This window comes from Pecten maximus, chromosome 4, assembly GCF_902652985.1.
Source record: "Pecten maximus chromosome 4, xPecMax1.1, whole genome shotgun sequence".
NCBI classification, from domain to species: Eukaryota; Metazoa; Mollusca; class Bivalvia; order Pectinida; family Pectinidae; genus Pecten; species Pecten maximus.
The window spans coordinates 12,670,945-12,684,714 of NC_047018.1; the positions used below are offsets into that span (position 1 = coordinate 12,670,945).

The 13,770-nt window shown below is 38.4% G+C and overlaps 1 protein-coding gene across 1 annotated transcript in view; it reads right to left on the reverse strand.

Annotated features, from left to right (window-relative positions):
* The window catches only part of LOC117325273 (glycine dehydrogenase (decarboxylating), mitochondrial-like), a 43,918-nt gene extending 31,402 nt beyond the window's left edge, over positions 1–12,516 (reverse strand). The window contains exons 1-6 of the mRNA XM_033881384.1: positions 12,098–12,516; positions 9,198–9,276; positions 7,988–8,123; positions 6,473–6,637; positions 5,995–6,072; positions 2,082–2,229 (exon numbers count right to left, since the gene is read on the reverse strand). Coding sequence (XP_033737275.1) covers positions 2,082–2,229; positions 5,995–6,072; positions 6,473–6,637; positions 7,988–8,123; positions 9,198–9,276; positions 12,098–12,322 — 831 coding nt within the window. The 5' untranslated portion in view covers positions 12,323–12,516. The remainder of the gene's footprint in view (positions 1–2,081; positions 2,230–5,994; positions 6,073–6,472; positions 6,638–7,987; positions 8,124–9,197; positions 9,277–12,097) is intronic.
* Between the last annotated feature and the right edge of the window lie 1,254 nt (positions 12,517–13,770).

Consider the following 13,770-nt stretch of genomic DNA (forward strand, 5'->3'; position numbering starts at 1 on the left):
CAGGGATCTGTCATACCTCGCTACCGCTCCTGTAATGTCAGGGATCTGTGATACCTCGCTATCCCTCCTGTAATGTCAGGGATCTGTGATACCTCGCTACCCCTCCTGTAATGTCAGGGATCTGTCATACCTCGCTACCTCTCCTGTAATGTCAGGGATCTGTGATACCTCGCTACCCCTCCTGTAATGTCAAGGATCTGTGATACCTCTCTACCGCTCCTGTAATGTCAGGGATCTGTGATACCTCGCTACCCCTCCTGTAATGTCAGTGATCTGTCATACCTCGCTATCCCTCCTGTAATGTCAGAGATCTGTCATACCTCGCTACCCCTCCTGTAATGTCAGGGATCTGTCATACCTCGCTATCCCTCCTGTAATGTCAGAGATCTGTCATACCTCGCTACCCCTCCTGTAATGTCAGGGATCTGTCATACCTCGCTACCCCTCCTGTAATATCAGGGATCTGTGATACCTCTCTACCCCTCCTGTAATGTCAGGGATCTGTGATACCTCGCTACCCCTCCTGTAATGTCAGGGATCTGTGATACCTCGCTATCCCTCCTGTAATGTCAGGGATCTGTGATACCTCGCTATCCCTTCTTTAATGTCAGGGATCTGTGATACCTCGCTACCCCTCCTTCAATGTCAGGGATCTGTGATACCTCGCTTCCACTCCTGTAATGTCAGTGATCTGTGATACCTCGCTGCCCCTCCTGTAATGTCAGGGATCTGTCATACCTCGCCATCCGTCCTGTAATGTCAAGGATCTGTGATACCTCGCTACCCGCTCCTGTAATGTCAGGGATCTGTCATACCTCGCTACCACTCCTGTAATGTCAGGGATCTGTCATACCTCACTATCCCTCCTGTAATGTCAGGGATCTGTGATACCTCGCTACCCCTCCTGTAATGTCAGTGATCTGTGATACCTCGCTACCCCTCCTGTAATGTTAGGGATCTGTGATACCTCGCTACCCCTCCTGTAATGTCAGTGATCTGTGATACCTCGCTACCCCTCCTGTAATGTTAGGGATCTGTGATACCTCTCTACCCCTCCTGTAATGTCAAGGATCTGTGATACCTCTCTACCGCTCCTGTAATGTCAGGGATCTGTGATACCTCGCTACCCCTCCTGTAATGTCAGGGATCTGTCATACCTCGCTATCCCTCCTGTAATGTCAGGGATCTGTCATACCTCGCTATCCCTCCTGTAATGTCAGGGATCTGTCATACCTCTCTACCCCTCCTGTAATGTCAGGGATCTGTCATACCTCGCTACCCCTCCTGTAATATCAGGGATCTGTGATACCTCGCTACCCCTCCTGTAATGTCAGGGATCTGTGATACCTCTCTACCCCTCCTGTAATGTCAGGGATCTGTGATACCTCGCTACCCCTCCTGTAATGTCAGGGATCTGTGATACCTCGCTACCCCTCCTGTAATGTCAGGGATCTGTGATACCTCGCTACCCCTCCTGTAATGTCAGTGATCTGTGATACCTCGCTATCCGTCCTGTAATGTCAGGGATCTGTGATACCTCGCTACCCCTCCTTTAATGTCAGGGATCTGTGATACCTCGCTACCCCTCCTGTAATGTCAGGGATCTGTGATACCTCGCTATCCCTCCTGTAATGTCAGGGATCTGTCATACCTCTCTACCCCTCCTGTAATGTCAGGGATCTGTCATACCTCGCTACCCCTCCTGTAATGTCAGTGATCTGTGATACCTCGCTATCCGTCCTGTAATGTCAGTGATCTGTCATACCTCACTATTCCTCCTGTAATGTCAGGGATCTGTGATACCTCGCTACCCCTCCTGTAATGTCAGGGATCTGCCATACCTCTCTACCCCTCCTGTAATGTCAGTGATCTGTGATACCTCGCTACCCCTCCTGTAATGTCAGGGATCTGTCATACCTCGCTACCCCTCCTGTAATGTCAGGGATGTGTCATACCTCGCTATCCCTCCTGTAATGTCAGGGATCTGTGATACCTCGCTTCCTCAAATATTAAAAACAATAAACACTATAAAACAGGATTATGAGAGCTTATACTTGGACAAAGTGGATATATATATTTACCCCATTAGCATGGGCCTTCACTACCAGTTCTGTGTGATCAAACACACTGCCGTCTGTGTCTGGATACTGGATCAACACCCCACAAACATCACGATTAGACAAGTCCATTTCATTCCAGTCCACTCGCTTCACCTCGATACCTAGAGCACTAAGATCCAAACATCCAAAAATGATTCATTATACACTGATACACTGGTCATCTTCAATGTTAACACTAAATAGAAAATTTAAAGGGACAATTTAGTCAAGCATGCTTTTTATAATTCAGACAGAATCGATAAAACATATATCCAGACAAAAACATTTGCGGTCAATAATTATCTCTACGTAGCCAATGTCCATTATATATGGTCAGTTTAAGTTTTGGGAAAGCCCACGTCAAATCAGGGCATCCAGTAGACCCTTGAGAGTATGTTTTTGACTCTCCAAAATCAGATCTGACTCTTGAGTTTGAAGGAGCATGTCTATTTGAGATAATGTTTAATTTTGACCCCTCATATTTCTGAGAAAAGATGATTTGACTTCTGAAATTGCTAAAAGTCAAGGGTCAACTGAAAGCCCTGCAAATATAGCTATACTCCAAATATAGTGCAACTTGTTGCGCCCTCTGGCAGGAACAGAGTTGGTTGTGAGTGACGACACGGTAGATCTCACGTATACAAAAAAAATGTACTTATTTCTTTGGATTTCGATTTAACAACATGCGTGGCATACAGTTGTTGCATGTATCATAATTGATAGATTCAATGATGATTTATTGTTTTGACAATTCAAATCGACCAAACACAGGTTTATTCCAGGGTCACCGAACGGAATTCGTGTTCATGTAATTGTGTACACACATGTATGTATACGGCCGATACGTATGCAGAAGAAGATTGCATTTTCATTTGTGTACGAATGCAAACAAACGCTAACACCCATCTAGGTGATTTATTTCATCCAGGATGTAATCAGAACAATACTTATAACAAGTACGAATGGAATTATGATAATGAAAGTTGTACAGAACAAAAATACCGCACCTCAACATTACTCCGTAGGCCGATCTAGGTCAAGTCTCGGCAAACTCGCTCGCAACTGTATGAACTTCTTCATTGTTGTCACAACCGTTCGAAAAACTCACATCTGTTATATTCATGTCCTAACAGTAATTCTCCATATATTTTGTTTATCCATTCACTGTCTACGTTTGGTACGAGACCCGCAACCTATGTAGTTAAAATATCCGCTAACAGCTTCAAATGCAAACCAATGTTGTTTACAGTCACGAGACGGAGCTGTATACACATGTATACAAAGTGTGTAGAGACGACTTGCTCATATGCATATAAATCTTTGGTTATACGATTATGATCCCCCTTACAATTAATTAAAAAACGCATGGAAAACATAAACTTGTATCAATTTATGACCAAGGATATTTCATAAGGAGAACTGAAGTACATTTTCATGAAATAATTTGTGAAATGATAAAAAAGTAAACTTGACTAAATTGTCCCTTTAACAGTATCATTAATAGAATATATTCTACCTAACAGAAATCTTCAACTTCTGAACATGATAGTTATCTATTCATCCTTCATAACATTGTTTTTTCATAGATTTTTTTTTTTTTTATTTCCAAACTTTATAAGCTATATCAAATGCAATCACTAGTGAAGTCTCATAAAATCTGTAAATAAATATGACAGATGTGACAAAATGTGTGACAGACAGGTAGGTAAAAACTTTATTATTGGTTCAGCTACAAGTTGTGAAACAGAAACAATTGTGTTATGTGGAGTGCTGAACATAAGAATGGATACTAAGGTATGCAGGGAGATAAATTATAATTATAAAGAACATTTTTCAATCAATACATCATCTGATTAGTTAAATCTGGCTGATAAACAAAAGAACCAGCTCAATGGTGATGCAGGAGTATGTTGTGACTGATAAGCATCCCTCATAATATTGTTCTTAACATGTATCACAGTAGGGAGAGATGTTAATATGTGGTAATGTCGTCACCTGTGGTAGTGTTGTTACCTGTGGTAGTGTTGTTACCTGTGGTAGTGTTGTTACCTGTGGTAGTGTTGTTACCTGTGTTAGTGCTGTTACCTGTGGTAGTGTTGTTACCTGTGGTAGTGTTGTTACCTGTGGTAGTGTTGTTACCTGTTGTTAGTGTTGTTACCTGTGGTAGTGTTGTTACCTGTGGTAGTGTTGTTACCTGTGGTAGTGTTGTTACCTGTGGTAGTGTTATTACCTGTGGTAGTGTTGTTACCTGTGGTGGTGTTGTTACCTGTATTAGTGTTGTTACCTGTGGTGTGTTGTTACCTGTGGTGGTGTTGTTACCTGTGGTAGTGTTGTTACCTGTGGTAGTGTTGTTACCTGTGGTAGTGTTGTTACCTGTGGTAGTGTTGTTATCTGTGGTAGTGTTGTTACCTGTGGTAGTGTTGTTACCTGTGTTAGTGTTGTTACCTGTGTTAGTGTTGTTACCTGTGGTAGTGTTGTTATCTGTGGTAGTGTTGTTACCTGTGTTAGTGTTGTTACCTGTGGTAGTGTTGTTACCTGTGACAGTGTTGTTACCTGTGGTAGTGTTGTTACCTGTGGTAGTGTTGTTACCTGTGTTAGTGTTGTTACCTGTGGTAGTGTTGTTACCTGTGTTAGTGTTGTTACCTGTGGTAGGTGTTGTTACCTGTGGTAGTGTTGTTACCTGTGACAGTGTTGTGACCTGTGGTAGTGTTGTTACCTGTGTTAGTGTTGTTACCTGTGGTAGTGTTGTTACCTGTGGTAGTGTTGTTACCTGTGTTAGTGTTGTTACCTGTGTTAGTGTTGTTACCTGTGGTAGTGTTGTTACCTGTGTTAGTGTTGTTACCTGTGGTAGTGTTGTTACCTGTGACAGTGTTGTTACCTGTGGTAGTGTTGTTACCTGTGGTAGTGTTGTTACCTGTGGTAGTGTTGTTACCTGTGTTAGTGTTGTTACCTGTGGTAGTGTTGTTACCTGTGGTAGTGTTGTTACCTGTGGTAGTGTTGTTACCTGTGGTAGTGTTGTTACCTGTGGTAGTGTTGTTACCTGTGGTAGTGTTGTTACCTGTGGTAGTGTCGTTACCTGTGGTAGTGTTGTTACCTGTGGTAGGTGTTGTTACCTGTGGTAGTGTTGTTACCTGTGGTAGTGTTGTTACCTGTGGTAGTGTTGTTACCTGTGGTAGTGTTGTTACCTGTGGTAGTGTTGTTACCTGTGGTAGTGTTGTTACCTGTGGTAGTGTTGTTACCTGTGGTAGTGTTGTTACCTGTGGTAGTGTTGTTACCTGTGGTAGTGTTGTTACCTGTGGTAGTGTTGTTACCTGTGGTAGTGTTGTTACCTGTGGTAGTGTTGTTACCTGTGGTAGTGTTGTTACCTGTGGTAGTGTTGTTACCTGTGGTAGTGTTGTTACCTGTGGTAGTGTTGTTACCTGTGGTAGTGTTGTTACCTGTGGTAGTGTTGTTACCTGTGGTAGTGTTGTTACCTGTGGTAGTGTTGTTACCTGTGGTAGTGTTGTTACCTGTGGTAGTGTTGTTATCTGTGTTAGTGTTGTTACCTGTGGTAGTGTTGTTACCTGTGGTAGTGTTGTTATCTGTGGTAGTGTTGTTACCTGTGGTAGTGTTGTTATCTGTGGTAGTGTTGTTACCTGTGGTAGTGTTGTTACCTGTGGTAGTGTTGTTACCTGTGGTGGTGTTGTTACCTGTGGTAGTGTTGTTACCTGTGGTAGTGTTGTTACCTGTGGTAGTGTTGTTACCTGTGACAGTATTGGTACCTGTGACAGTATTGGTACCTGTGACAGTATTGGTACCTGTGGTAGTGTTGTTACCTGTGACAGTATTGGTACCTGTGACAGTATTGGTACCTGTGACATGTCATTATCTATGACTGTGATCAGTTGTGACTTACCTAGCTCTTGTTTCTACAACTCCTATTGTCTGTGGGTGACATTTCCGGTCTATGTAAAACTTTCTGCGTTTGTTATGTCTACAAAAACAAAACAAGAAACTGTACCAAGTATACTACTAGGTCATTCTATCTGCTTCATCAACAATCCTGTGTGTTTGTATCGATGGTTAAAAATTATCAATAACATTGATAAGCAACATAATTTTCAGTAATCTACAGATCTATTTGTAGTTCTGTAGTTTCTAAATGATTAAACCTATGAAAACTAAATAACCATTGATCAATTCGAATTACAGAACTGATGTAGGAACAAAACAAGTGAATTAGTCTTAAGCAACAAAGTTTTACTTTCTTCACCCTGCTAAAATTATTATCAATTTATATACATGTTAGTGATATGGTCAAACCATACCCATTATTCCTTTCAACATCCCAGACAAAATCTCTTCCAATTTGTATTTGAAATATCCCACAATACCTGTAACAGAGCCCCATAGCTTCAGCTGCTGCTGTGGCCTCATCCAGCAGAGAGGCATTTGCCACAGGTAGACGAGTCATGTCACAAACCATGGTCTGGTAGTTGAGAAGGCACTCCAGTCGGCCCTGGGCCAGCTCAGCTTGGTATGGTGTATACTGAGTTGTCCTAAGTATGTATTTATATATATAATTAGAGTTTATTGGGGTAAAAATTCAAAAACCAAAACCATTTTCTCTTAAATCATGTTAAAAAAATCGTTTAATTGGGTTGGAAAAGTTGTATTTTTTCGGTTATTCGAATACGATAATCTGACCAAAAAAAAATAGAAATGCTCCGATTTTCACGAAAGTCATCACGTATTTCTTTAATGTACATAAAGTAGGTCACAGCAACTCAATTGTGTCTGTAACTCGGACAGGCCTGTTGCGTACTGTGATAAATGTTAAACATATAAAACATTTAATATGTTAAAGATAAATGAAATTTGTATTTTACCAGCTGGCTTACCTACAATATAATCAAAACTGAAACCAGCAGATCATATACATGAAGAGTTACTGGGCCTGTTTCATGAACCTTTCTTATTTACTTCTATCCTTTGTCTTGAGTAACAGATAGGAAAGCATCAATACTTAATGGAAATTAATTTAGCCATCATTTTCATTCATTCAATGGATTCTGAATATCTGACTCAAAACCATTGACAAAAAAAACTTATAGAACAAGATATCTGTATTAGTCCTATGAAAGACTTTCCCACCTGTCGACCATTTGATTTTCAAATTGAGAAATATCCTTTCAGCACTTCTCAACAAATAAGGATAAAATATTCGAATGTCAATGGCTATTTGCTTTGTCAGCCATTATGCTTTCTGGATTACACTTAAAATTGAATGAGCACAAGGGATCAAGGGGAACCTATTTGTATATGAAATTTGGAAAAGATCCATCCAGTACTTCCCAAAAAATGTGATAACATGAATTGTCAATGGACAATGGAGCAACGGACCACAGATACAGGACGATTTGAACATGATGGTCGGCTACAGCATGGAAAACATTTGCTAACATCAAACCAGTTAAAGCACAGCTTGTTTTATTGAATCATAACAGCCAATATATCCAATCAAATGAGATGTGAGGATGAGATGCCAGAGGGCCCCTTTAATGAAGAATTTGCTATATTTCCCCTTTTGGGGCCTGTCCCTCTGGCCCCTGGGGTTGGGGGGCAGATCCTCTACCTTTATTACAAAATTGGTTTCTCTAGATCTTCACCTTAGATCCACTCAGTTGTTCATGACTAGAAGCAATCTTCAGGAAAAGTTGACAGAGCTGACAGGCAACAGATGTCTGTCATGACATCAACTAAGCTATAAATGTGAGCTGAAAAGGGTCTGTATTATGCGTATACTTAAAGTTGATTCTAAATTAAGAAAGAACAATTATATTTATCTTGAAACAAATGAAGAGTGTTAATTAATCATAGATAATTACTTCCATTGATTTATTACATACCATCCTGGGTTCTCAAACATGTTCCTGAGGATGGTATGAGGAGTGTAGGTGTTGTAATAGCCGATCCCGATGTAACTTCGCCACACATCATTTTTACCAGCAATGTGATACAGTCTCTCAATCAGCTCCAATTCACCTGTAGTAAACATTGGCTTTATATTTTTCTTAACCACAGATCAAATTTACTCATATTATACTCAACATCAGCCTCTCATTTATCTTAACCAAAATATGAGCTTTGAAAAAAAAAACAACACTTGATCGGACAGGACCATCTTAGGATCATTTTTGGCAAGTCTGAGTTGAATCCCACAGGTAAAAGTTTAAAATGTGAAAAGTTTAAGGACAGCTGACAGAGGATGATGACAGAGTGAGACAGAGTATAGGAAGCCTATATATCATCGTTATCATGACCCTTCGGGTTAGATGATCGACCTAGCTTTCAGGTTAAAATTACTTCAACTATTTTGCTAAAGCCGATCTTGAAGTCAATAATAATATTATTGAACAACAAATTAAGTTAATGGAATTTTAAAAGAAAATTCATAATTAAAACTACATCAAAATATTTTGAATATAGTCAGTGGATTATTTGTAAACATTCCTTGTCAGTGTGTTTTTGGCAAACAACCAATACTATTATAGTTTTATCTTATGTCAAGGTAAATTACGTAAACACCTGTTCATGTATACTTTATGTTACAGGTATTACTTACCAACAATGTCACATTAATTAATTCATGAAATATTTTACTATTCACACTTCAAGTGAAATATGTTAATAAAACAACATGTTTGAATTAAATAAGCAGTATACGTAGCTTACAGAAAAAAAGCAGCTCAATTCTGATCTCTTTGATATAACAATAAGCTCTGAATGTTTCTTAATCTGATATATCCTAATATAGAATTAGCAGCCCTAAATGCCCTAATGTGAGACGATAGGCTTGTTGTCCTTGAGTTATACCAGGACTGACTTCATGGCTTCATTTTCTAACACTGTATAACTGAGCAATGGAATTAGCTATTGTATGTCAGATAAAGACTGTTTGTTACTGGATTTGAAATGTGACAGACAGTGGTCACTTTTACATTCTCTTATCACAAACTTAAAACTATCTTTTTGGGTCAAACAAAGGTCAAGTTTGAGATAATTGACTCAAGGTCACACACATGTGTGAGTGTCCGAGAGGATAGAAAGTTGACTGACCTAGCTGTGGGTCCAGTTGTAACGGCCTGTCCATTAGTATGTTCTCTGGTACTGCCTGACAAATCAGGTCATTGATGTCCTTTAAAAAAAAAAAGCAAATAACAATGCACAGGATTAGTGAACAATGCAGTTAAAAATTAATAAAAAAAGACAACTTTTAAGGAAAAATATATTTTTTTACATAATCAAATTTAACTAAATTCACAATCTTTGAAATGTGATATAGCAGATGACATGGCCTAGAGAAGGATGGACAGTTTTATAAATAATACAGGCTGCATTGTGAGCCTCTATTATTACAGAGGAGGGATAGACATGCACAGAACTGATTTGATAATTAACATCAGAGGTCCTATAGGTTACTGTGACCTAGTTTTTCACCCAAAATCTGTACCAGTTTGCTACATATATATATCCCTGTGTAACACTCAGAATTAGACATGATTACAATTGATGATAATTAATGTCTTGCATTGTATTATATCAAGTTATTAACCAGATGACACTGTTAAATGATGAATGATGATTTTATTTGTCACTGGTATTGCTATGTCGATATCTCATAGGCATTTTATATGGGTACGTGAGGTTTTATGCCAAAAAATACATTATTTCATGAAAAGAAACTGACTTTTGGCGCAACCTCATAGAGACAACCTCGAATGTGAGTGTTATCCATTGCTTAGTTTCAGAAAAGAAGTTGTTTAAACCAATTGACCCCTTTTGACCCTGCCCTCTGCACCCTGGGGGGTCAGTTCCTTAATTCCTTTATAAAATTTTGAATCCTTACCCAAAAGGATGCTAGCAGTCAAATATGAGCTGTTTCAGAGAAGAAGTTGATCATATCAATTTAGCCAAATTGACCCCTTTTAGCCCCAACCCTCAGCCCCCTGGTGGGGTCAACCCTAAGATTTGTACAATTTTGAATCTCTTCACCCAATGACCATGCTGCCATACAAATGTGAGTGATATCCATTGTTTAGTTTCAGAGAAGAAGTTGTTTATATCAATTTAACCAAATTGACCCCTTTTGGTACCGCCCCTCAGCCCCAAGAGGGTTGGCCCTGTCATTTGTTTAATTTTGAATTTGTAACCCTAGAGAATGCTATCAGTTAAATATTAGAGATATCCATTGCTTATTTTCAGAGAAAAAGTTGTTTATATCCATTCTGCCAAAATGACCCCTTTTGGCCCCGCCTCTCAGCCCCTAGGGAGGTCGGCCCCACTATTTGTATAATTTTGAAATGTTAAAATATAAATAACTTTTATTGATTTATCAGTTTTATTTCTAAATTCAAACCATTTATGAATATATGGACAAATCTAGAAGAAGTCAATTATAATCACTTCAATAAATTTATTATATTCATAATTTTTTATTTATTTATTTCTTAATAAATCCCACGTTTATTCTTAAATTCCGACCATCTATGAATATATGGATAAATCTAAAAGTTGTCAATTATAATCACTTCTATAAATTTATCATAAATATACATGTATACATACATACCTTTTTATTTTTATCTATTTCTTATTAAATTACACGTTTTATTTTTGAATTCAAACCATCTGTGAATATATGGATAAATCTATTATTTCATTTATTTGTCAACTGATAACCTGTACAGGTAACAGGAATGTTGATTTACCTGTACAGGTAGCAGTTAACTTAACTGTTAAAACATCACTCTCCTTATATTGTTTACAAAAGTTTTTGGGAGAAACAGGATATATATTTTTTCAGTTTTGGGAGAAACAGGATGACACCAGTGTGCACACATATCACTGTGCATTGAAACTGTTGTAAAGTTGTGTTTATTTCTGGGTTTGAAAATGATCGGAAGGTAATTTCACACATCCATCTAACTTCTTTAATTCTGGTGATTTTGTAGACAAATTAAGACATGGGGTTATTTCAAATAAAATATTTAATCAGTTGATATCCATTTTCTCTGAAAGGAGTCATATCAGTCAGATTTTGATTTCAAAACAATCTTAATCGGATATATTTAAAATGGCAAAAGTACGACGAAAGTCTGGCATAAGGTCACCTTATAAACAAAAGAGCACAATCCTCTGCCACTAGGAGAAAAACAAAACAAAAAATTGTCAGGTGTGCAAATTTACATACTGTGTGAATTATGTATCTTTGTCCTACCTGAAAATGAAATTCAATTCTCATTTCAGACACTGTGTTGCTTAAAGCTTTACATTTCATGTCTGAAGTGAGAAAATGAACCGTGAGTGTTTACTTTTAACATGTATTACATGTCATTTTGGCTTAAAACATTTTAGCATGAAATGTTGATAATTATGTTTTGTGATTATGACTAACGAAAATAAAACATCATGAACTTTTAACATAATTATGAAGACGGCTGTAGGTGTGTGTGTGGGGGGGGGGGGGGGGGGGGGGGGGGGGGGATCCATGGGAGCTCTTATTATACAAAGGGCTTTGTTGTAGTATTAAAACAGGAGTTCACAGCACAGTATTGACACTGAACTGATATATATCTGTGCTGGACTACAGTAACTCCGGATTTCCAATATAGGCCTACTTAGATATCATTCATATGGTTTCTTCAGTTCCCTTCATCCCCTTTCTATTATTAGGCCTAATCTAATGATAATAATCCCAGACATAATTACAAAAACACACATAAATTCCTACATCTTTTTCATTTCTAACTGCTCTCCTACGCACTAGCCTATATAGCAGGATATACATCCAACAATCTCGTCCCAATATTGGATTCAACATTAGGAAACACAAACTCGGAGACGAATTGACGAATTAAAGCTGAATTAGGCTAGGATCAGACGATACCATTGTAAATAAACTTGGTCAAGTTGGTGACCGATACAGGGAAAGCAATAGCAATTATCATTATAAAAACCTTTAGTTCAAGGAAATCCAGCATAGCTCTCTTCTCAGCATCACCAGGGCCGATATGTCGCTCCGAGAAGTCGTCATGTTTTGGATGAAGTGTGTCAATAGTTGAACTATGGCGCACAACTTGTATGGATCGTACGGCGCCAGTCAGCTTTTCTGTTCGATAACTGGGCCAAACATTTTTTATAAAGCTCCTTGAAAAGGCACAGAACCTCTGTGCCTTATACATTGCTCTATGTGATAAATTTCACACAGAAATTTCCCGAAAAGACACCTCGGGGGTATCACAAACTCCGTGTCCTTGTGAGTTTCTCAGCTGTGTTGTTTTGAAGAGCAAGTTGAGGAGCGCTCAGTCAAGGTGAAGGTCATTTTTCACCAGCCAATCAAAAATCGTCTATGTGCCAAAGCCCATTTTTGGCTTCACAGGCCGAGGCGAAGGGTAAAGTTGACGTTTATGGATCAAATGTTGTGTCATTTAACTATAAATAAACAATACGATCATTATTAACAGACCATAAACTTTCAAAATAACACCGTTTGGACTTGATCCTCCACTTTGCTCAAACTTGAATTTTAACGAGCTTGTCAATTTCCAGCTGCACAATTTTGGTTTGATCACAGGTACTTGTGGACATGATTATGATATTTCTAATTCAAATGTTTCATTATAGACGAGTAAATTAATGTATTACGGTCGCATGCTTAATTTGAAAAAAAATATCGTACCTCGGCCTTATAAATACTAAAAGGTAAGCAAGTAAAAGATCGAAAATCTAGGTCACCGCCTACCCTCTCGAGGAAATCCCTGTTCTCCCATGACACAAAGGCTTGTAGCAGTAAAGCAATGCATATTTCAGGGAGAACAGGGATTTCCTCGAGAGGGTAGGCGGTGACCTAGATTTTCGATCTTTTACTTGCTTACCTTTTAGTATTTATAAGGCCGAGGTACGATATTTTTTTTTCAAATTAAGCATGCGACTGTACATAATGCGACTGTGGGTTTGATAGTAGGCAGGCTTAACAGTTACTGTAGACAGAGACATATATACTGCTGTAGACAGAGACATATATACTGCTGTAGACAGAGACATATATACTGCTGTAGACAGAGACATATATACTGCTGTAGACAACGGACCAGATCTATCTTTAATTCAAAAATTGCTTAATTGTAATGTAATTTTGAAAATAACATTAAAATTAAGCAATCGCTTTTATCAACTGTATGCTTAATACATATATATGATTACTTACATTGTGCGAGGTTGAAATAAGAATTTGGATCGGTCTATAACGGCCTATTAGGTAGTGAACATCTGAAATGTATGGCAGGCGGTTGTTGGAAAAGATGCATTCATTAATAATTCATGTATTGATATTTTGCATTCATCTATTCTATTCATTTAAATCATTTGTTAATATTAAGCAATGAATCATAAACATTGAGAAATGCCTCGAGCCGTTTCCCAAGACAGCTTGCCATATAATATGACCGTATCTTGATATTTACCATTGTATGGCACTGCCACTATATAACCCTACCAATTCAGTTGCGAGTTCACCAGCTTATGAACTGCCAACTGAAATTTGAATTTGAAAATTTCAAAAAAAAAATCGCACGACAAATAAAAAATCGCAGATGGCAAATATAAGCATTGAACGGCTTTCAGTTGGCAT